The sequence below is a fragment of the Pristis pectinata genome, chromosome 30, assembly GCF_009764475.1.
Source record: "Pristis pectinata isolate sPriPec2 chromosome 30, sPriPec2.1.pri, whole genome shotgun sequence".
Lineage (NCBI taxonomy): Eukaryota > Metazoa > Chordata > Chondrichthyes > Rhinopristiformes > Pristidae > Pristis > Pristis pectinata.
In genome coordinates, this window is record NC_067434.1 from 25,665,447 (window position 1) to 25,686,697 (window position 21,251).

Below are 21,251 nucleotides of genomic sequence, written 5' to 3' on the forward strand. Positions count from 1 at the left end.
CTTCATTTTGTAAAATATAACTTCTCTTACCTTAGCCTCTGATGATTAAAGTCTTGAAATAGTTCTGGTTGCTCTCTGCTCTATTCAAATTATATATTGATTAATGCAGCTAATTGAGCTGAGGTGTCCAAAATTAAATGCAATACTTAGGTAGAGTCTCTCTAATGTGTTTCAGTGAGTTAATACAATATCCTTAGGCTTGTAGTGTACATAGCCGGCAATCAATCCCTCACACTGCTTCCCATATTAATCATTGACTCACAGGAAGAGTACATTTTTAAAGAGTGACCTAAAACCACTCATCAATTCTGTTCCTGCTCCACTTTCTTCCCCGTACAACCATTCATCTTCTGTTCAGTGTTGTAATTTTTTTGTACCTCAAGGATAAATTCTTACTCAACAACATCAAGCTTTAGTGTTCATCATCGCCCCGTGTATGAGGCACATGCAGTTCCCATGGAACAATGAACGATTTTTAACGTTATCACATCATGTACAATTTGATGTCAGTATTGAATTCAAAGGTTATAATTTTAATCCATTAATTTATATTATAATCAGCTCAAGGACAGCTCAAGTACTGTCTGTTAATAATTACCTCCCATTTTTCTATTATTAAGATAGATATCCATTCAGATCCCACAACTAATTACATTACTGGTCAAGCTAGCTCTTGTAGGGGAGGGAAGGAGACAGGGCAATTTTTGCTGTATCTAATTTTCTTTTTTAAGAAAAGTGGTCAGGACTGTGTGAGCAAAAATGCAGGGAAGTCCTGAAAATCGAAAAAACCTACAGATGCTGGAAATCGAAAATAAAAACAGAAAATGCTGGAAACACTCAGCAGGTCAGGCAGCATCTGTGGAAAAAGAAACATTTATAGAGCAGTCTGATCAGCTATGATCTCACTGAATGGTGGAGCAGGACCAATGGCCAAGTCTTGCTTCTAGGTGTAACATTCAGATGTCCATGAGAACGTAATCACCTGACTCAATGCTGACTCAATGAAGATGTAGCTGATATGTTTGAGGGTACCTGCACCTGTGTCTTAGTTTTATGATCTTAAATCTGTAAGTTAGGTTGGAAGAATGTTTGGAATGTTCATAAATGCTCTCAGCAAGTGCCTCCTACACTTGCTTCATTATTAGCTTTGCTCAAATATCATCAACACTAGAACATCACCCTGTATGTTGGGATTTTCCCTTTGAAAACATTCCAGCCTCAATTCCTACTTCACTTCTTGTGCAGAGACTTCTGGAACAAAGCGATGATGTTGCACTTGAGTGGGCACTAATACCATCCCAGACCCAAAGCCACAAGGCACTGAGAGGAAGGCACACCTGGTGGAGACCACCCACCACATTCACACACTGGAAAAAGGCCACCCTTGGCTCTCTTTACCACAGTGCAGCTGGGCTGTTTAACTCAGTCATGGCCTTGAGTGAATTTTGTGAAACCATTCAGCTTTGACACACTGGTCCTACCAAACTAATGGATAGCACAGGTGTAGCCTTAACATCTCAGGCCCTGGCACACCTCCATCAATATCCTCTACAGAACTTGCCTTCCTCTAATTGGTGTGGTGCTCTGGGAGTTCAGAAAGCAATCTCATTTTCAGCACTTTTTGGATGCAAACTGATGCAGGAAGGAACGATAATTGGGGGAATCTCCTGAGGGAAACAGTGTCTGTAAGCAGAAGCGGCATCCTCCACAACTCACCCTACTTCAGGAAGGAAAACTGAACAGGCCATCAGTGCTTCCTGGCAAACAAGCACTGGTATGAGCTGTCAGAGACATCTAGGATCAGGAAGTTAACTCAGCAAACCTCCCTTTGTGTAGATCGGGTGGAATGTGGAAGCTGGCACTTTAAAAGATACATCAAAGAAATCCAAGCCTTGCAGAACTCATCTGACTTCAGTTAACGTGCAAGGTAGAAGCAGTGAGTGCGACAGACAGTCAGACATTACAACACCACCTCGGGCTGAATGACAGGTCACTGCTGCTGTGACACGGAGACTGCAGGGCTGGAGTCCTCTCACTGCTATCTGCCGTCTGTTGTGCACTGGAAGCTGGGATCGTGTATCTGCAGGCTTCATCTACATTTGCTGTGCATGCAGCCGGTGAGTCTGTTCCGACTACAGAGCCTTCAAGGTCAAGCACTCTGGAAGTTTAACCACTTTACAACCTATGATCACATCCTCAATATGTTGCAAAATTAGCCCTGGTCAAACAATATCTGGATGTGCAAGCAGCTGAGAATGGGTAACAATAACCTGCTTCCTGCACAACCTGCCTTTAGTACTGAACACAGGAGATGATTGGACCAGATGTACTGACAATTTCTCTCCTAGCAGAAGTGATGTCAGATGCAATTTCTGACTTCTAAACTGACAAATCTCCCCTAACTTGAATATCGTCTCCCAGGGTCCCGATCTTGCTGGAGTCCAATATGTGGATAGTTTCTACTGAGGCACCTGCAGTAGCTTAAAGGGTTAACTGTAATGGGAAAATCCTTCCTCAACTACTGCAAGTGCAATGTGCCACTGCTCAGAATGGACTGATTGCCATTGTAGAATGCACTTCATGGTTAAATAAACAGTCTCTGTCAGCTCCTTCGTATCCAACCTCCTCCTCATTTACAGGTATTGACAGTATCCAGATATGCCTAACAGAAGGTCCTCTGAACACTCAGCAGGTCAGGCAGCATCCATGGAGGGAGAAACAGTTCACTTCTCAGGTCAATGATGTATCAGACATAAATCCAAATCTTTCCTTACTGGGTATATCTATATTGATCTGTGTAAAGTGCCTTAAGACTGTCGCTATTCGAAGAAACCACGTCAAGTAGTAGGCTGCCGTTGCATCACATGTCACGCTTTGGGGTTTAGTTGGGGGCTCCCACAATAACTGATACGTGACAGTCATGGCCTAAAATGAACGTATGTGCTACTCTCTAGTACACTATATGAAAAACCCAGCTACATCATGCTGACTTAAACATCTCGGAGGATCTACTCTGGGCCCAACACATTGATGTAATCACGAAGAAGACACGCCAGCAGCTCTACTTCGTTAGGAGTTTAAGGAGATTCAGTATGTCACCAAAGATTCCTACAAATTTCTATAGATGTACGGTGGAGAGCATTCTGACTGGTTGCATCACAACCTGGTATGGAGGCTCCAATGTACAGGATTGCAAGAGGCTGCAGAGGGTTGTAGACTCAGCCAGCTCCATCACAGGCACAACCCTCCCCACCATCGAGGACATCTTCAAGAGGCAGTGCCTAAAGAAGGCGGCGTCCATCACTGAGGACTCTCACCATCCGGGACATTACCCCTTCTCATTACTACCATCGGGAAAGGGGTACAGGAGCCTGAAGACCCACACTCAATGATTCAGAAACAGCTTCTTCCCCTCCGCCATCAGATTTCTGAACGGTCCATGAACCCATAAACACATTCCTTTTTTTGTACTATTTATTTATTTTTGTAATTTATAATAACTTTTATATCTTTGCACTGCACTGCTGCCGCAAAACAACAAATTTCACATCATATAAGTCAGTGATAATAAATCTAGTTCTGATTCTGAAATATTGAATGAAATATCAGCAGCTGGCTGATTTTACTGGGCTCTATACCTTATGTGGTGAGAAAGATGACAAGGTGCTAGATTACCTCAGCCCAATCTGGGGTCCAAATGTTGGGGCTCCAGGGACCTGCACCACTGGACAGTTTACATCTTGACTAATACCTCAGTGATATGCCCACCCAAAACCTTGGTGATAAATGGACCAGTAACAGAAACATTGTGGATTAGTCTTTATTTGAATGTTTTGGTAAATGGGGTTCATCTTGTGAAGGGATCCATTTAATGGTTTCCATACACTCTGTGAGATCCACATGAAATTATTCCCCTATAATTATCTCAGGATTAAACATTGTGAAGAATCAGAAGTTACACAAAGAATGGAGTGCATCTACTAACTTAAATAGACCGGGAGTCATACTTAACAATATTTTACTCTGTATTGCAGGACTGGCTTCAGGCTGCAACAGTCAGGCATCGCTCTCTTGCCTTTGGGACTCTGGTTCAAGTCCTTATGTCTGGCATTTGACTCTGGTTTCCCTCAGGGAGCAAGGCTAGTATCCCAATGTCTGGCAAAGCTGGGGGAGGAAACGATAACTGGAAGGCATTGCTTCTCACATTACTCATTTAGTCTCCACTGCCACCTCTGTAGAGATTTCTGTGGCCTGCACCTTTGGAGAATGGTGGGAGTTAGAGCGCGAGGCAAGCTTGGAGAGAAGATAAGAGAAAAAAATTACAGTATTAATATTGTAAACCATTGGGAAGACAATTCATGGTACAGTTTTGCAAGGAAAATTAACCTTCTCATTCAAACTAAAGCATTTTATTCTGCTATTGCACTGGTATGTTCAAATATGCTGCTTTGTTTAATCTGTGTATTCTTTGTAGAGAAATGTTACTCATAAATTAATCTATTTCATATTCAATCTGTATTTTGAGCTAACAATAATGAGCAGAAAGACATAGTCACTGGTTTTAGTTCACTTATTTAAGAAACGACATTGGATCCAATACAGAGTTCTGTGTTTCTGTATATAAAATCCTTATCTCAGGTATCTGCAGAAAATATTGGGTGCTTTTGCGTTTTGCACTTGATTCTACCTTTGGTTATCATTGGGAGTTTTTGGCTGAATTATACACTGTGTTATACTACTACAATCTCCTTGAAGAGTAAAAAGCAAATGCTTCATTTGTGCTTAATTTGCTTCTAAATTTGATGTTGTAAATCCTACAAAAGTATAAATACAATGTACAGTAACATGCAAAGTTATGTCAACAATCTTTGCATCATTGTCAGTTATTTTGAGAACAGGTCTCATAAAATATATTATTTTTGGCTGTGATTTGTTGTAATTCAAGAAAAAGTCCCTTGATTAATGGTAGTTCCAGGCAATTATTGATTCAACCATATAATCAGTTTCCTCCTGAACCTTCATGTCCACTGGGTGTGCTTACCGCTTGCATTTTGTCTGGTGTATTACTGGCTTGGAGTAAGACATCTTTGAAAAGAACATAACATGTAAGAAACATATTTTTCAATATCTTTCTCATTTAGGACTTGGGTTAAAATTCAGCTGACCTACAGGAAGTAATGTGTGTCTACATCTGACTGCAGGAGACCTTTGTGAAATAAGCAAGTTCCAAATGCCAACTTGCTTCTTTTTAATCACATAATTCCCTATAAATTAATTTATTGACCTTGTGTCCATAATGAATTCTGGCAGAGAATTCCACATTCTAACCACCATCTCTGTAAAGAGCTATTACATGAACTTTTAGTTTTTACATCTGCAGGTAACCAAATGTTAAAAATCCTCAGTGATTTAGTTAGATAATTGTAGAAGTAGGGAATTAATATTTTTGATTTGTTTACTTTATCTTTTTCTGTGATGTTTTTTCACAGAGCAACAAAAGAATCTGATTAAAATACATTGTTGAGGGTCAGACATGTAATTGCTTCGAATCCAAGCAACCCCAAGAGCTGATGTTTAAGTACATGGAGCCAGGAATATTCATTTTCATAGAACAGAATTAATTAGATACAATTCAACATTTAATCAGTACGCTCCGAGAATACTTTCTCATGTCTTATGTTTCCTAAAAAGTCAAAATAGTTTTACTTTTGGTCTGTTTAGAAAAAAATGCCAAAATATCCAGTACCTTATTGTAAGTGTTTGCAAGTACATGAAATACAAAAATTAAAATGCCTGTTCATATTTGTACTAATGTTGTAATCCTCATTTACAGATATCAATTTTAATTTCATTTGATGGCAATGTTTATGATCAAAGCACAAATCAAAATAATAATCAATTTTTCTCTTTCAAAAATTAAGTGCTTTTGTGTTCTCATTCATGTACTTGTTTTTCTTTTCAGTTTTCCTGCCTTTGCATCTGGTTAAAGTTTAATTAAATGCCACTCTTTCAAAATTAAAAATGATTAAATTCTTTTGTTAAATTACATCTTTTCACAAACTGTGGGAAGGATATTTTTCTACATAAGTACTCATATTATCTCATATATGAAACAATTAAATTCTTAAAGCTCAAATCTTACATAGAATACATTCTGTGAATCATTCTAAATAATTTATTAAAAAGTTTAACATTTTTCTGTCAATATCTTCAATGCTAAATTCCTATTTTCACATTTCCAACGGCACGGTAGCGTAGCAGTTAGCATGACGCTATTACAGCGCCAGCGATCGGGGTTCGATTCCCGTCGCTGTCTGTAAGGAGTTTGTACATTCTCCCGTGTCTGCGTGGGTTTCCTCCGGGTGCTCCGGTTTCCTCCCGGATTCCAAAAGACGTACGGGTAGGTTAATTTGGGTTTAAAATGGGTGGCGCGGACTCATTGGGCCGGAAGGGCCTGTTACCACGCTGTAAATAAAAGTTTAAAAAAAAAATTTAAATTTTAAATTTTAGAAACTGCCTATGTAAACTTAGCACCCTGTAATTCGCCCTCCTATCCATACAGGCACCGTTCCACGATGTTTCCAATAATCCATATCGGAAATGCGGACATGGGAATTTAGAATGAAAGTGGAAAACTTAACCTCTAACCTTAGCATCAAAAGGGAACAGTATAACATTTATGTATCTGATTCAAAACTTCTCCAACACCTCAACCTCAAACAAGCTCTTACTCCTGGTATGCCTCACCATGTACTTTTATGCACCATCTTCTGGTTTTGGCAAAAATGTTGTTCTAAATTCATCCATTCAAAAGTAATTGATATTTAGGGGATACATTGCCAAACATATGCTGGAGCAAGAAATCTTTCCAGGAGCTAGTGTATACTAGAAGAGAGTGCCATTAAACGACTAACCATATGAAGATTAGAATGAGAAATAGGAGTAGGACATTGACTCTGTTTGCCTGTTCTGCCATCGAGCAAGATCGAGCCTGATCTTTTACCCAGTGCCACTTTCCTGTGCCTTGATCTCCTTCATATCCAAATATCTATCTTGTGTCTGACTTGAATGTACTCAGTGACTGAGGCACAACAGTCTTCTTGGGTAAGATTCACCGTGCTCTGGGTGATGACATTTCTTCTCATCTCTGACCTGAGTTGCTGACCCATTTTTTTATGACTGTAAACCCAGCTTCTGGAGATCCCCCCAGCTTCCCTATCAACCCCCTGAAGAACATTATGGTTTCATTGAGATCAGCCCTCATTTTTTCTGAAGAGAATTCAGGCCCAGTCTGGTTATTCTTGCAAATGCCCAGTAGCAGCTGCTGATGGAGTCATGGAGTTGGACAGCAGGACAGCAATGTCCATGCTGACCTTTTGCCCATCTCCACGAATCCCATCAATATTAGGACCTTATCCTTCTACACCTTGCCTATTTAAGTATCTGTCTGCCCCTTAAACTTTCCCCTCAAATCCCCTTTCCTCTCACCTTAAACCTATGTCATCTTCCTTACCATACCCCTATCCTGAGAAAACAATTCTGACTTTATACCCCATCGATGCCTCTGATATTTTTTATAAACCCCTATCAGGTTGCCCTCAGCCTCCTTCACTCCAGGGAACACAAGCCCAGCCTCTCCAAACTCTCCCCACAGCTGCAGTCCTCCAATCCAGGCAACATCCTGGTGAATCTGCTCTGCACCCTCTCCAACAGAGTGAGGAGGGAAACACTATGGGACAGACACACCCAGCCCCCTGCCCCACCTTCGCTCCACACCGAGTGGGGACGATGGATGGGAGCAGGTGGGCACTGGGCCTGGCAGCGCCTGGGGAAGGGGGGTTCCAGCCACATGAGGTTGTTCCTGTCTGCAGGGCCAGGTCTGGGGTGGTGATAGGTGGAGTGAGTGAGATCCAACACCTGCCCCCAACCCTGCCCACAACACCTGCCTCCCCCCCCGTCCTGCCTCCCATTCCCCCTCCTCCTCCGCAGGCCACTGTCCCCTTTTGACCCCATCCCTCGCTTCACCCCCTCCCTCACCAAAGCCCCTACGCCAAGCCCATCCCCCTCCAAGCCCCATTCCTCACCAAGCACCTCCCCTACACCACCCCCTCCCCACCACCGCCCCTCCCCTCCCCTCCCCTCCAAGCCCCGCCCCCCACCCCTCTCGCTGCAACTTAGTAACCGGCACCGTTACAAAGTTTCTCCTTCCACCGAGCTGATTGGTTGGGGGGCGGGCCCCGCAGCACCAGCTCGCGTTCTGTGTGGCTGCGGCTCACGTCGCTCAGGGCCGGCGGGCTGCGGACGGTAGCGGCCGCAGTGACGGGCGAGGATCCGCAATCCGCGCCGCCGGATGGTAACGTGCGAGTTTTTGTCCCCGGGTCTGTGGTGGGGGGTGTTTGCGGGGTACTTGGTCCTGCGGGACGTTGTCAGCAGGTGATGCCGGTTGGTGAGGGGCTGCAGAGCGTATTCCGGGCAGCTTCCCTTCCCATCCCAAAACTTTGTCCCAAATGTTTAGTTTGAAACTACCGATTATTCTGCTGTAAATAGTTGAAGATGTGTGTTTGAGTGGCACGTTGTAAAACCCTGAGAGCGCTGTGCTGGAGGAGCGGTGAGTGTGTTGTTGATGGTGCAGGGGTGTGGACCCGCTCCATTCACCGTGGTGTGTTGGAGGCCGCAGCTGTGTGAGATCGCTAATTGTCCGCAGACTAATTGTGTCGCCGGCGAACAGGTGGGGGAGAGTCCCCGGGGACGGGGGGAGCCCAGGGGTGCCGTCGGCTCAGGAACAGAGCAGTTCGTGTGATGATTGCAGTAACTCATCGCCCTGAAGTTCCCCGGTCCCTGGGAAAGTTGTTTCTCCTGTGAGTGCAAACTGTTTCATTGGCACTTTCTTTAACCAAAAGCAATGCTGACACCTCGAATACTCGCGGCAGAGCTTTCAGGTGAGGGGGAAAGTTTAAAGGGGGTAAGTGGTGGGTGCCTGGAACGGCTGCCAGAGACGGTACTGGAAGCAGCTTCGATAGTGGCTTTACAGGCTTTCAGGTAGACGCGGGGATGGAGGGATGGGGATCAATGCGGGCAGAGGGGATTAGTGTAATTTAGCATCATGCTCCGTACAGACATCGTGTGCTGAAGGCCTGTTCTATGTTCTGAAGCTGTTCTGTGTTTTATAAAACAATGTTGGGCCAGTTTGTTTGTGGAAAGGGAGGAAATGTGTTATTTTTAACGCAGTATTGTTTCAAGGAGGTGATGTTTGCAGGTGCTTTACTTCACAGGATTGTGTGCTTGGCTATTTTTGTTTGCTTTCTAAATTATAGCACAATGTCACTCACAGTCTGATTCCAGCTTTTTTGAGTATATTGTCATTCAGTCATGCTTACCCACAAATCAGATGTTTCGGTGATACCTCAGGGGCAATATTTACCTGGTGCTATGAGCCAATCACCTGGCATCTTTTATCCACAAAAATAGAGTAATTGAGTAACTTCAGTTACATCACCTTGCATGTTTGAAGCATAATCTGACTAGAAGCCACAGGTTTAAGGTGAGAGGGGAAAGATTTAAAGGGGCCCTGAGGGGCAAGTTTTTTCACCAGGTATATGGGACGAGCAGCCAGAGGAAGTGGTTGAGGCAGGTTGTTTAAAAAGCATTTGGACAGGTACATGGATAGGAAAGGTTTAGAGGGACGTGGGCCAAATGGGACTGGCTTAGATGGGAATCTTGGTTGGCATGGATGAGTTGGGCTGAATGGCCTGTTTCTGTGCTGTATGGCTCTATGACAAAGAAATAATTTAATTATAAAACTCTGAGAATACAAAATCATGCATTGTTTCATGTTGTCAGTCAGTTCCCATGATAGACAGGCAGAAGGAACTTGGGTTTGGTATTGGTCTGCTTTTATACTTTGATGTTACAGAACATTGCGTAAAGTAAACCTACACTTCAGTTTGTTTGTCAATCTGTTCATATGGTGTGAGCATGGAAGTTTTGGCTTTAGCTCATTTGACAACACTCTGATACCTGAATACTTAATGGTTTCAAATGTAGTAATTTCGTGTGTCTCAGTATTGCATTACCATTCACTTTTTTATTCATTCAGTTTTTAGACCCGAGTGTAACCAGAAATGCCAGCTATTATTGTTCATCACTACTAGTCTTGAGAAGGTGATGGTGAACCAGCTTCTCACACTGAAGCAGCCCTACCAGTGAAAGTGTTGTGGGAGGGGAATTCTTGGCTTTAGACCAGTGATGATGAGGAAGAACTGGTGATGTGTTCGCAAGTTGAGATGATGCGCAGTTTGGAGGGTAACCTACAGAGGCTGGTGTTCCCAGACATCTGACGCCCTCCTCCTTCCTGGTGGTGGAGGTTGTGGGCTTGGATGTGTTGTCAGAGTTGCCTGGGTGAGTCGCTCATCAGGTGATGCATCTGCTGCCAATGGGGACCAGTGGCGGTGGGAGTGAACATTTTAGGTGGTGAATGGGGTGCCAATGGAGTGGGCTGCTTTGCCCTGGATGATGAGTTGCTGGAGCTCCTTTGGCAAGCAGAGAGTGTTCCATCATGCTCCCGACTTGTGCTTTGTAGATGGTGGAAAGGATTTAGGGTGTCAGGAGGAGACAGGTTAGTGTTTATGTAGCTCATCCAGTTGAGTTGCTGATTGACTGTGGTGGGGCCTCAGCAATGGATATTCTATGTCGCATTACATAGGTAGGTGGTTAGACTCCCTCTAGTTGGGAATGGTCATTGGCTTTCTTTAATCATGGTTCATTTCAACAGCTGGCCCATTATCACTCTGTATTTTCATTGTATCAAGTTTTAATAAATATTTATACAGATATAGAAAAGACAGGGTATATGATAGTGAACCTAGGAAACTGTTTAAAGTAACAAGGCTTCAGACTCCCTTTCAATTCACCTTCCAATAAACAAGATCAGGTTAAACGTACAATTTCCATGCACTGACCACTTGCCAAGGCCATGGAAACGTTTCCATCTTTCAATGAAAAGAGAGAGAAGCAAACATATAAGACAGACACTTGAAGATAAATGGTGGAAGCAAAGAATAAGTCTCAGTCGAAGAACAAAAGGTGAAGCACGTGCAGGTCCTCCCCAGGTTACAAATGCCCGACTTGTGTACAGCTGTACATACGACAAGTGTTTGGGAGACCGGTGGGACGGATTTGCTGACTCTTCTGTTAGTTCTGCTGTGGGAACTCGGTTTGAGTTACAAACAGTTCACAGGAATGGAACCCTACTGTAACGTGGGAACAACCTGTAGATGGTCATGTGAAAAGGTCACGGGATCTCTTGTTAATGAGCCTCAGGAACGTCATTTGGAAGAATTTGATAAAAGCTGGAAACTTGCACCAAACTGGAGAGAAGCCTTTGCTTTTAGTGAAATACTATGCAACGTGCAACTGCTAGATGTTCTTTGTATACGAGGAAAATTTAACAGTAAACATCTGTGGAATTCCCTGCCCAGGGAAGCAGTGGAGGCTTCCTCATTAAATATATTTAAGACACGGTTAGATAGATTGTTGCATAGTAGGGGAATTAAGGGTTACAGGGAAAAGGCAAGTAGGTGGAGCTGGCTCCACAACCAGATCAGCCATGATCTTATTGAATGGAGGAGCAGGCTCGACGGGCCAGATGGCCAACTCCTGCTCTTATTTCTTATGTTCTTAAAAATAAAAGCAGCTTTAAGGATTTTGCAAGGTACAATTTTAGGCATATTTGGGCTGAGGTATTTACCAGACTAATACCTGGAATGGATGGGTCGTCTCATGACGAGAGGTTGGGCAGGCCGGCCTTGTGTCTACTGCGGGAAAGAGTGAGAGGGGACCTGATTGAAATGTATAATGTCCAGAGAGGTCTTGGTAAGTGGCTGTGGAGAGGATGCTTGCTCTTGTGGGAGAATCTGGAAGTTGACAGCCACTGGCTTAACAATAAGGCTTTTCCCATTTAAGACAGACAAGGAACTTGTCTTTCTCTCGTCTTGAGTCTTTGCAACTAAACTAAAGTCTTTGAATATTTTTTAGCCAGTGATGGAGAAATACTTGGTAAGCATTGGGGTGAAGGTTTACTTTAGGTTGATGGAAATGTATAGTTGAGGTTACAATTGGATCTGCTATGATGATGTTAAATGCTGGAGCAGCTGTAAGAAGCTGCATGGCCGACTGTTAATGTGTATGTTTGTATATTAATTTTTGATGTTAGGGGTGTGGGGGGGGGATCAAAGTTACAATGTTTTTGATGGTGACTAAATAAACTGGCATTGTTGGTTTCTTGTAGAGCAGTTTCTACTGAGTATGCAGAGACTTGATGGGCTTGTACACTCTCTACAGATTTACTCATCAGTCTATAAGTAGTCTGTATCTACAATTGTTATTAGGACATCACATTACGTACATGTTGAATACATGCATTTCAAATATGGAAGACTTGGAGTAATAACTATGTAAACTGATGTAATCCCTGTTGTTTTTTTTAAATCCTTTTGCAAAAGTAACATGGATCTGTGCCAGAAAGTTGAGTAAGTTATGACATAAAGCTTGCTTTTGATAAGGGCAGTTACTCTGCTCACATGACAAGCACTGTCACACTGGGAGCTGATCAATCTGTCTCATCCCATGTTACTTCGTCTACAACAAATGAGCCATAGCGTGTTTCAAGCTATAAAACTGCAGCACGAAGGGGCAAGGAAATGTTTTGTGCAATGATTGGTACTGAACCTGTGCATCAACATGAGGTTCACGTTAAATGCAATCTCTGCTGTGAAGTTGTCCAGCTTGAACCATTCTGTGCTAGCAATTCCACAATATACAATTACCAGTTTGTCTTTTTTGATATATTAGTGAATTGAGGCGATCAGTCATACCTCGAATCAAGGGCACCTGGAGATAAGCTAAACTATAGCACTTGGATTGTTTGCATTGGGTAGTCAATTGAAGAAATGTTAGATTTCTCTATAAACATTTGCAGTATCTGAAGTAAGCTATGACTAAGAGTTCAGAGCTGCGTTTATCTGTTAAACTCAATGGGTTTACCAGATAGCATGTTGATCCTGTGTAACTCATGGAGACTGGTAGCTTTTATCAGAAGGGGAAAAGTGACCAAATATAAACCTTCTGTGAAATTGGAAATATTGTTAAGTGGCCATCAGTGAGTGGCTGATTCAGACAAAGATTGGTGGGCAGGTGAAGCATCCAAACAATATGACAAAATGGCTGTGTTGTCCCTGTGGTGTGGATGGGTTGCCTGAGTACATGTTCCTATTCAATTCTACCAGGGTGGTGTGCAGACTCATTAATGCAGAACAAACTTTCAAATACCGACCTTTCTCCATAAGCTCCAAGCAATTAAAAGCATTCCAGGTTGTTGTGTAAAAAATGTTTTTGAAATATGTACAGATTCCTATCATGCCTGACTGACTAAAGTTCGATTGGAAGGTTGTTGCAAGCTCTAAGGTATTATAGAGTTACTGATACCAGAGGGTAAATCAATCGCCAGACATCTTAATGGTTATTTCAGTCAACCTAATGCACAATTATCACTGCTATTGATCTAGTTGGTAAGTATTTCCAAGTCTGAGTGTAGACCGCATTGGTCAATGAAATGATGTCCAGGGCTACTCCCAGCCTTAGTTTGCACAGAGATGGTTCTGTTGTTTGCAGAATGTCAAGCAGTTAGGAAGGTAGACGGTATATTGGCTGTTATATCAGGAGGACTTGAGTGCAAGACTCGGGATGTACTCCTTCAATTACTGAGAGCTCTGTTGAGTTCTCATCTGGACTATTGTGCAAATGTCTCGTTTAAAATATTAGAGGACATGATCAAGTACTAGAGAATGTGTATCTAAGGTGAGAATGGAAAAGTTTAAAGGAGATGTGAGGGGCAAATTTTTTTTTACACAGAGAGTGGCAGATGCCTGGAACAGGCTGCCAGGGGTGGTGGTGGAAGCAGATACGATAGTGGCGTTTCAGAGGTTCTTGGGTAGACACATGAACAAGGAGGGATATGGATCATGCACCGGCAGAAGAGAATTAGTTTAATTTCGCATCGTGTTCAGCACAGATGTTGTGGAGCAAAGAGCCTGTTCCTGTGCTGCACTGTTCTGTGTCTGGTCTCCTTGCCTTATGAAGGGATGAACTTACCTAAGGAAGGCAAGAGTGGTACAGCAAAGGTTCACCCAGTTGTACGAGGAGGAATTGAGCAGACTGGGCCCATTCTTTTTCGAGTTTAGAAGAATGAGAGGTGATCGCATTTAACAAGTATGTGCAGGGGTGATGTTTCCCCTATATAGGAAACCAGGGGTCAAAATAAGGACTTCACCATTCAGAATGGAGTGGAGAAACTCCTTCAACCAGAGGGGGGTGAACCTTTGGAATTCTCTACCCAAGTCAGCTGTAAGGCTCAATCACCGAATATATTAGAGGCAGAGTGATGGATTTCTGGATGTTAAGGGAATGGAGGGATATGAGGAGGCTGGAAAATGGCATCAAGGTGAAAGATCAGTCACAGGCAGGAGGGACTCATGGTTACTCCAGCTTCAGTTTTTTTTTCCAATCTTTTTATTAGTTTTCAAATTAATACAGATTGATATATAGCATCAATATTTAGACATGTAATAAAAGAGATCAGGAGAACAATCATGACATAGATAATCATAAAGAACAATAAAATATAAAAAAAATCTGTAGATCCAACGATCTCTTAGTAAATGAATATAATATAAAAGAAAGGAAAGAAAAAGATTTATTATATAAATTTAAAAAAAAGAAAGAAAAGAAACCCAAATCAATAAGAAAAATTGTAAACAATATAAACTAACCTAAACAGAAAAATTGCAAAAGAAAACAAACAACAAAAAAAAAGAAGAAAAAACTGGGCTAAAATTTCTCAGTAGAAACAGAGCAATATTATGTTGTCAGCTCCGTTCCTCTAAGTTAGAAAGTTATTGAAAGGGGATCTACATCATGTGAAAATATTGAATAAATGGACTCCAAATATCTTCAAGTTTAAGCAAAGGATCAACAGTACCACTCCTAATTTTTTTCCAAGTTTAAACATGATATAGTTTGAGAAAACCATTGAAAAGTAGTAGGGAGTATTGGATCCTTCCACTTAAGCAAAATGGATAGTTTGGCCATTAATGTAACAAAAGCAATCATACGGTTAGCGGAAGCAGATAAATGGCCAGACTCTATCCTTGGTAATCCAAAAATTGCAGTGATAGGGTGAGGTTGTAGCTTCTGTTTTTTAATGTTCTAATGTAAATCATCCCAGACACTGGCTGCAAGTGTTATCTACGAAGGAGTGTTATAAAGTCACAGCAGCTGCTGGCAGATGTTGCTTGGAGCCAGGTCTAAGGGCTCAAGATGTATATTCAGGAGTTTGTTACCAACTAACCTGGGGTTGTAAATAACCTCAGATAACAGTGGCCATCTGAGCCTGCACGTTTCACTGAAATCACGGCAGATCCTGTCCTCAACTTCACTTTCCTCCCCCATTCCCAGATACCTGATCCCCACGATGTCCATGAATTCTATCAATGTGAGTTTTGAATGTTTCTCTAGGCTGGATAATTCCAGTGATTTCAACCTCTGGGTAAAAAAAGAATTCTCCTGATCCAAGTCATGTGACTCTAGATGGCCAACCTTTCCTGACTCAATGCCTCCTGATCCTAGACCCTCCAGTTTGAGAAACAGCCTGTCAATGCTGCTCAGAATCCTGTATGAGATCACCTCTCTTCTAAAATCCAGTGAGCTTGTGCCAATTTTCCTCATTTTCTCCTATCCTTATCTCAAGAATTGACCCAGCAAGAGGCAATCTACTGAAGCTTTGCATTTCCATTCAGTGGAATCATTGAGTGATGTGTGGTCCACGTCTGCATTGTGGTCATTTATAAAGTGACAGTGCACTGGGGCATTGTACTGAGTTGTAGACGTGCTGCTCTGTTTGTGAGTTGTCCCTGGTACTTGGTGAGAGCTGATAACAACACATCAGAGGTCCAAAACAATTAGTTCTAGGTTGGAGGATTAGAACTAAGACGAGCCTCTGGGGTACTGTGATTGTGCAGGCTCGTAGGCAAAAGTCTGGTTCTTGGAGTAAAAGCACAGATTAGCCATAACCTCCATAAATGAAGACCAGACAAGAAGGAGAATGGTCTGATGTTGTTTTCTTCCTATTGAAGTGATTGAACCTTGTTTCACGGTGAGACACACTGAACACTGCGGCAGCATGAACAAGTCATGGTTTAATCTGGCCCGTAAAGAATGAGCTGCACGTCAACAGGTTACTTTGGCTCTTTGTCTCAAGAGTATAAATCATTGCACCACAGCGTATCCTGTTACAGGACTGAATAATACAGGAAGAAAAACTGAGCAGCCCAAGTACTCTATGAATGGTATCAGAGTGTCTAATGTTCAGCTGAAAATGATCCAAGAATTTTAATGTATTTAACACTCAGCATTCTCAAACAGAATCAAACGCATAACTGTACTTCTGTGGGACTCCTAACAAAACCCAGCAGTGTGTGCATTGGATTACACTTTGGTCCTGAACCAGTCTTAGCTTTGAGACACAAAAAAAAGGCATTCTAGACAATGAAACAATAAGGAGAAAATCCACAGACTGACCTCGATATCTTGAAGACATGCAAGGATGACCTTGCCTGAGTGTATAAAAAGAAGAGGTACATTCATTTAGTGCTTACATGAACTCTGAACATACTATCACCTTTAAAGTGATTCAATATTTTGGTGTGTAGTTATTGTGGTACAGGAGAGTTGAAGCACTGCACAAGTGCAGCGGTGTTAATAATGACCAGGTTCTCATTACATTGATGGAGGATAGTGGGGAGAAGCCCACTTGCTTGATGTAGTGCTGTAGATCAGTTAGATTTATGAGAAAAGGCCTCTGTTCAAGATCTCATCCCAAATTTGATAACCAACGTTCAATGGGACTGGGCTGGTACGTCTGGCTGAAATATGTGCTAAAGTAGCTGGAGTGGAACCTAAACTCACTACCTTCTGTCCTGGACACCTAGGAATCCAAACAATTATTAAATTATGTCAACCTATTCTCATCATCTGTTCGCCATCATCCATTTTGCTTGGTGTAAGCACTGCTTTTTAAAGAACAGGCCTCCACCCCAAACTCAACCCTAACTACAACAAGTCTGTCAACTGTAAGCAAGTGTGAACTTTGGATAATATGATGACACTTCTTAAGAATATTATACCTTTGATTGTAGCTGAGTGCATTATTGATCAGAATGAACCTGTTAGAGGCAACAGATATTACATTTCAGGTTATTCTGACAAAGGGCTATTGGTATTGGTTTATTATTGTCACTTGTACCGGGGTACAGTGAAAAACTTGTCTTACAAACCGATCTTACAGGTCAATTCATTATACAGTGCAGTTACATCAAGTTAGTATAGAGTGCATTGATGTAGTACAGGTAAAAACAATAACACAGAGTAAAGTGTCACAGCTACAGAGAAAGTGCAGTGCAATAAGGTGCAAGGTCACAACAAGGTAGATCGTGAGGTCATGAGGTCATAAGTCATAGTCCATCTCATTGTATAAGGGAACCGTTCAATGGTCTTATCACAGTGGGGTAGAAGCTGTCCTTAAGTCTGGTGGTACGTGCCCTCAGGCTCCTGTATCTGAAATGTTGAGTCTTTTTGTTGCCACAGAAGTTCTTTGGCCTGTTGAGATTTTGCAGCATTTTCTGGTTTGTATCTACCCTCCCTCCCCTCCCTCTCCTCTGCTTTGTCCTTCTTTATACCTCCATTTTATCTGTGTTCATGAGACCTGTTCTAAGAACATGGACCTGTTCTAAGATTACTGTAGCTAAGCACCAGAGTAAATCTGCTGAATTCATTCATGTGATTGCCATTTGAAAAGAGTTCAGTGGTGGCCTGGTTCTAGTCCTGACCCTAGCAGATTCCAGGTTGCTGCCTGCAGTATGTAAACCAGTGCCAGCCACTACCAGCAGGAGTGGGACTAGCACAGTATAAAAACAAAAAGACCATGCCGCTTGCGTTTCCAGCTGAATGAGTTGGAGATGATAAGTGAACATTATTTTGCTGAATACTGATCCAGTGGAAACCTGTCCCAGGCCTTTCTATGCAATCATTCCCTCAGTTTATGAGCATTTGTTCTCCCAAGGAGCAATCCCACTGAGTTCTTCCAGTGGTTTGATTTTTTTGCTGCAGATTCCAGCATCTGCAGTCTCTTGTGTCTCAAATTAATCTGAGCAAAAAGCAAAATACTGCAGATATTGATCTGAAATAAAAACACCTTGGAGAGCATAAAAAGCAATGAACAGCATCACTAATGATGTGGAGACACAAGAGACTGCAGAGGCTGGAATCCGGAACAACACACACAATGCTGGAGGAACTCAGTGGGTGAGGCAGCATTTTTGAAATGAGAAACAAAGTTGGTGCTTCAAGTTGATGACCTTTTATCAGGGGAAGACTTTACTTTTTTGTGTGTGTGTGTGTATCCAGCTGAAGATCTTGGGCATGCACAGAGGACGGCTGTTTTGCCACATTGCCTCGCCTCAGCCAGCACAGTGATGCACATTTGGTTAAAGCACAAGGACAAAAATTTGGAGCCTCAGGGTTTCTTTGAAGGACATCATTCACTGCTTTGTAGCCCTGTGAACCCCTGGACCAATTTGCTCATTCTCACTTCAGACTTTTGACCTTTTGAGAGTAATTTATGAGGAGCAAAAGCTTTACAAATCAACTTAAACCTGATAACTGGTGTAATGTCCCTATGAGACATGGCTCTGAATAATTCCTTCAGCTGCACAGCAATATGATATTCAGTTCGGTCGTCTGATCCGCAGAAACAGCCAAATATACGTGAAGGAGCCGTTAACTTCAATTCTACTTTATAGGAATTTCTCTGGTATCCAGATGATTACCTTCTGTTCCCTTGCTCATATCCCTGCTCCCCTTGCTTGTCAATCTGCACTGTCTTCTCCAGTGCAAGAGCAAAACACTGCATATCCGGAAATCAAACACAACGTACAAGCCTGCAAATTAGGAGCAGGAGTAGGCCACTCAGCCCTTCAAGTCTGCCCCACCATTTCATGAGATCATGGTGATCTGATTGCCACCTCAACTCCACATTCCTGTCTACCTGTGGTAACCTTGCACCCCTTGCTTATCAAGAATCTAACTGCCTCTGCCTCAAAAATATTCAAAGGCTTTGCTTCTGCTGCCTTTTGAGGAAGAGAGTTCCAAAGACTGACGACTGTCAAAGAATAAATATCCATCTGTCTAAAATAGGTGATCCCATATTTTTAAATAAGTTCTAGATTCTAGTTCTTCGCAAAGAGGAAACATCCTCCACATGCACCCTGTCAGAATCACTCGGGTTTCAATCTTCCCCTTCCACTCTCTGAAACCGCTGGAAGTACCCTGGAGACATCCAGCAGCTCAGGCAACATCTGTCACAGAGAAACTGGCTCAACATTTCAGTTCAATGACCTTTCAACTGAACTGGGAAATTCAGTCTGACCTGCTGAGTACCCCAGCATTTCTGCTTGTGTTGTCTGATCTTTCTGTGGCCTCCCCTCTCCCTCTGCTTTTGCCGCTCATTTATACCCTGTCTGTACCTTTAAGATTAATCACCTCTAATGTTAGGATTGAAATTACCTGCATTCTAAGTGTGTTGGAGATGTTGAAAGGAAAATCCCAGCCCTCAAATCTACATCTAAGATGCTCTTTTAAAATATTTGAAACATCTGTTTCATTTACAAAACATTTTATTTTTTATTGCATATTCAATTGGTCCATAAGATGTAGGAGCAGAATTGGGCCATTTGGTCCATTAAGTCTGTTCCATGGATGACTTTTTTTCAACCCCATTCTCCCGCCTTGTCCCTGTCACACTTAACCACCCCCCCCCCCCTCACTGCCAGTCAAGAACCTATCAATCTCTCCCTTAACTACATCCAATGACTTGGACTCCACCACCCTCTGGCATCAAATTCCAAAGAGTCACCGCCCTCGGCTGAAGAAATTCCTCCTTATTTCAGTTTTAAAGGGAGGTCCCTTTATTCTGAGGTTGTGCCCTTGGATCCTCAACTCCTACTAATGGAAACGTCCCCTCCACATCCACTCTGTCCAGGTCTTTTACTCTGTGGTTATCATAGAATCACAACAACAAATTTCACATCATATGTCAGTGACAATAATTCTGATTCTGGTTAGAGCACAGGAAACCATTCAGCCACTGTGTCCACACAGGATTTCTACCAGACCAACTCTGATTCCACCTCCTGGCCCTTTCTCCACAGCCTTGCATGGTTTTCCTTCACTTTATTCACCTCCCTCTGTCACATCTGCAGGCAGTGGGCTCTGGACTCCAACCACCCACCATGTAAAACATAAAGTTTTTCCTCACTATTTCCCTTTTATTATATACCTGTGTCCTCTGGTACTTCATCCCTCCTCCAAAAGGAACAGACTCCCACTACCCACTCTGTCTACATCCCTCATCATTTTATATACTCTGCTCTTTTCTCTCTACCCCCATGACTATGTGGCTAGACACAGCTCAAATATTATCTATAAATTTGCCGATGACACCACTGTTGTTGGCAGAATCTCAGACAGCGATGAGGAGGTGTGCAGGAGATGGATCAGCTGGTTGAGTGGTGTCTCAACAACAACCTTGCACTCAACATCAGCAAAGCCAAGGAATTGATTGTGGACTTCAGGAAGGGGAAGTCGGGAGAACACACACCAGTCCTCATTGAGGGATCAGCGGTGGAAAAGGTGAGGAGCTTCAAGTTCCTGGGCGTCAACATCTCTCTGGAGGCCTGTGACTAGTGGTGTGCCGCAGGGATCGGTGCTGGGTCAGTTGTAGTTTATTATCTATATGAATGATTTTGGATGATGTGGTAAACTGGATCAGCAAATTTGCGAATGACATCAAGATTGGGGGCATAGTGGACAGCGAGGAAGGCTATCAAAGCTTGCAGCGTGATCTTGACCAGCTAGGAAAATGGGCTGAAAAATGGCGGATGGAATTTAAATCAGCCAAGTGCGAGGTGTTGCATTTTTGGAGGACAAACCAGGGTAATGCTTTGACAGTGAATGGTGGGGCTCTGAGGTGTGCAGTAGAACAAAGGAACCTGGGAATACAGATCCATAATTCCTTGAAAGTGGCGTCACAGGTAGATAGGGTCATAAAAAGAGCTTTTGGCACATTGACCTTCATAAATCAG

General features: G+C 42.6%; 1 protein-coding gene across 2 annotated transcripts in view; it reads left to right on the forward strand.

Annotated features, from left to right (window-relative positions):
• The first annotated feature begins 8,289 nt into the window (after positions 1-8,289).
• The window catches only part of rassf4a (Ras association domain family member 4a), a 170,932-nt gene continuing 157,970 nt past the window's right edge, over positions 8,290-21,251 (forward strand). The window contains exon 1 of one of the 2 annotated variants that reach the window (XM_052041501.1): positions 8,290-8,353. Coding sequence is in view for 1 of the 2 variants with exons in the window: in XM_052041499.1 (XP_051897459.1) it covers positions 8,351-8,353 (3 nt within the window). In the remaining variant the exon portion in view is untranslated. The remainder of the gene's footprint in view (positions 8,354-21,251) is intronic. The other variant, XM_052041499.1, reaches the window with a different exon arrangement.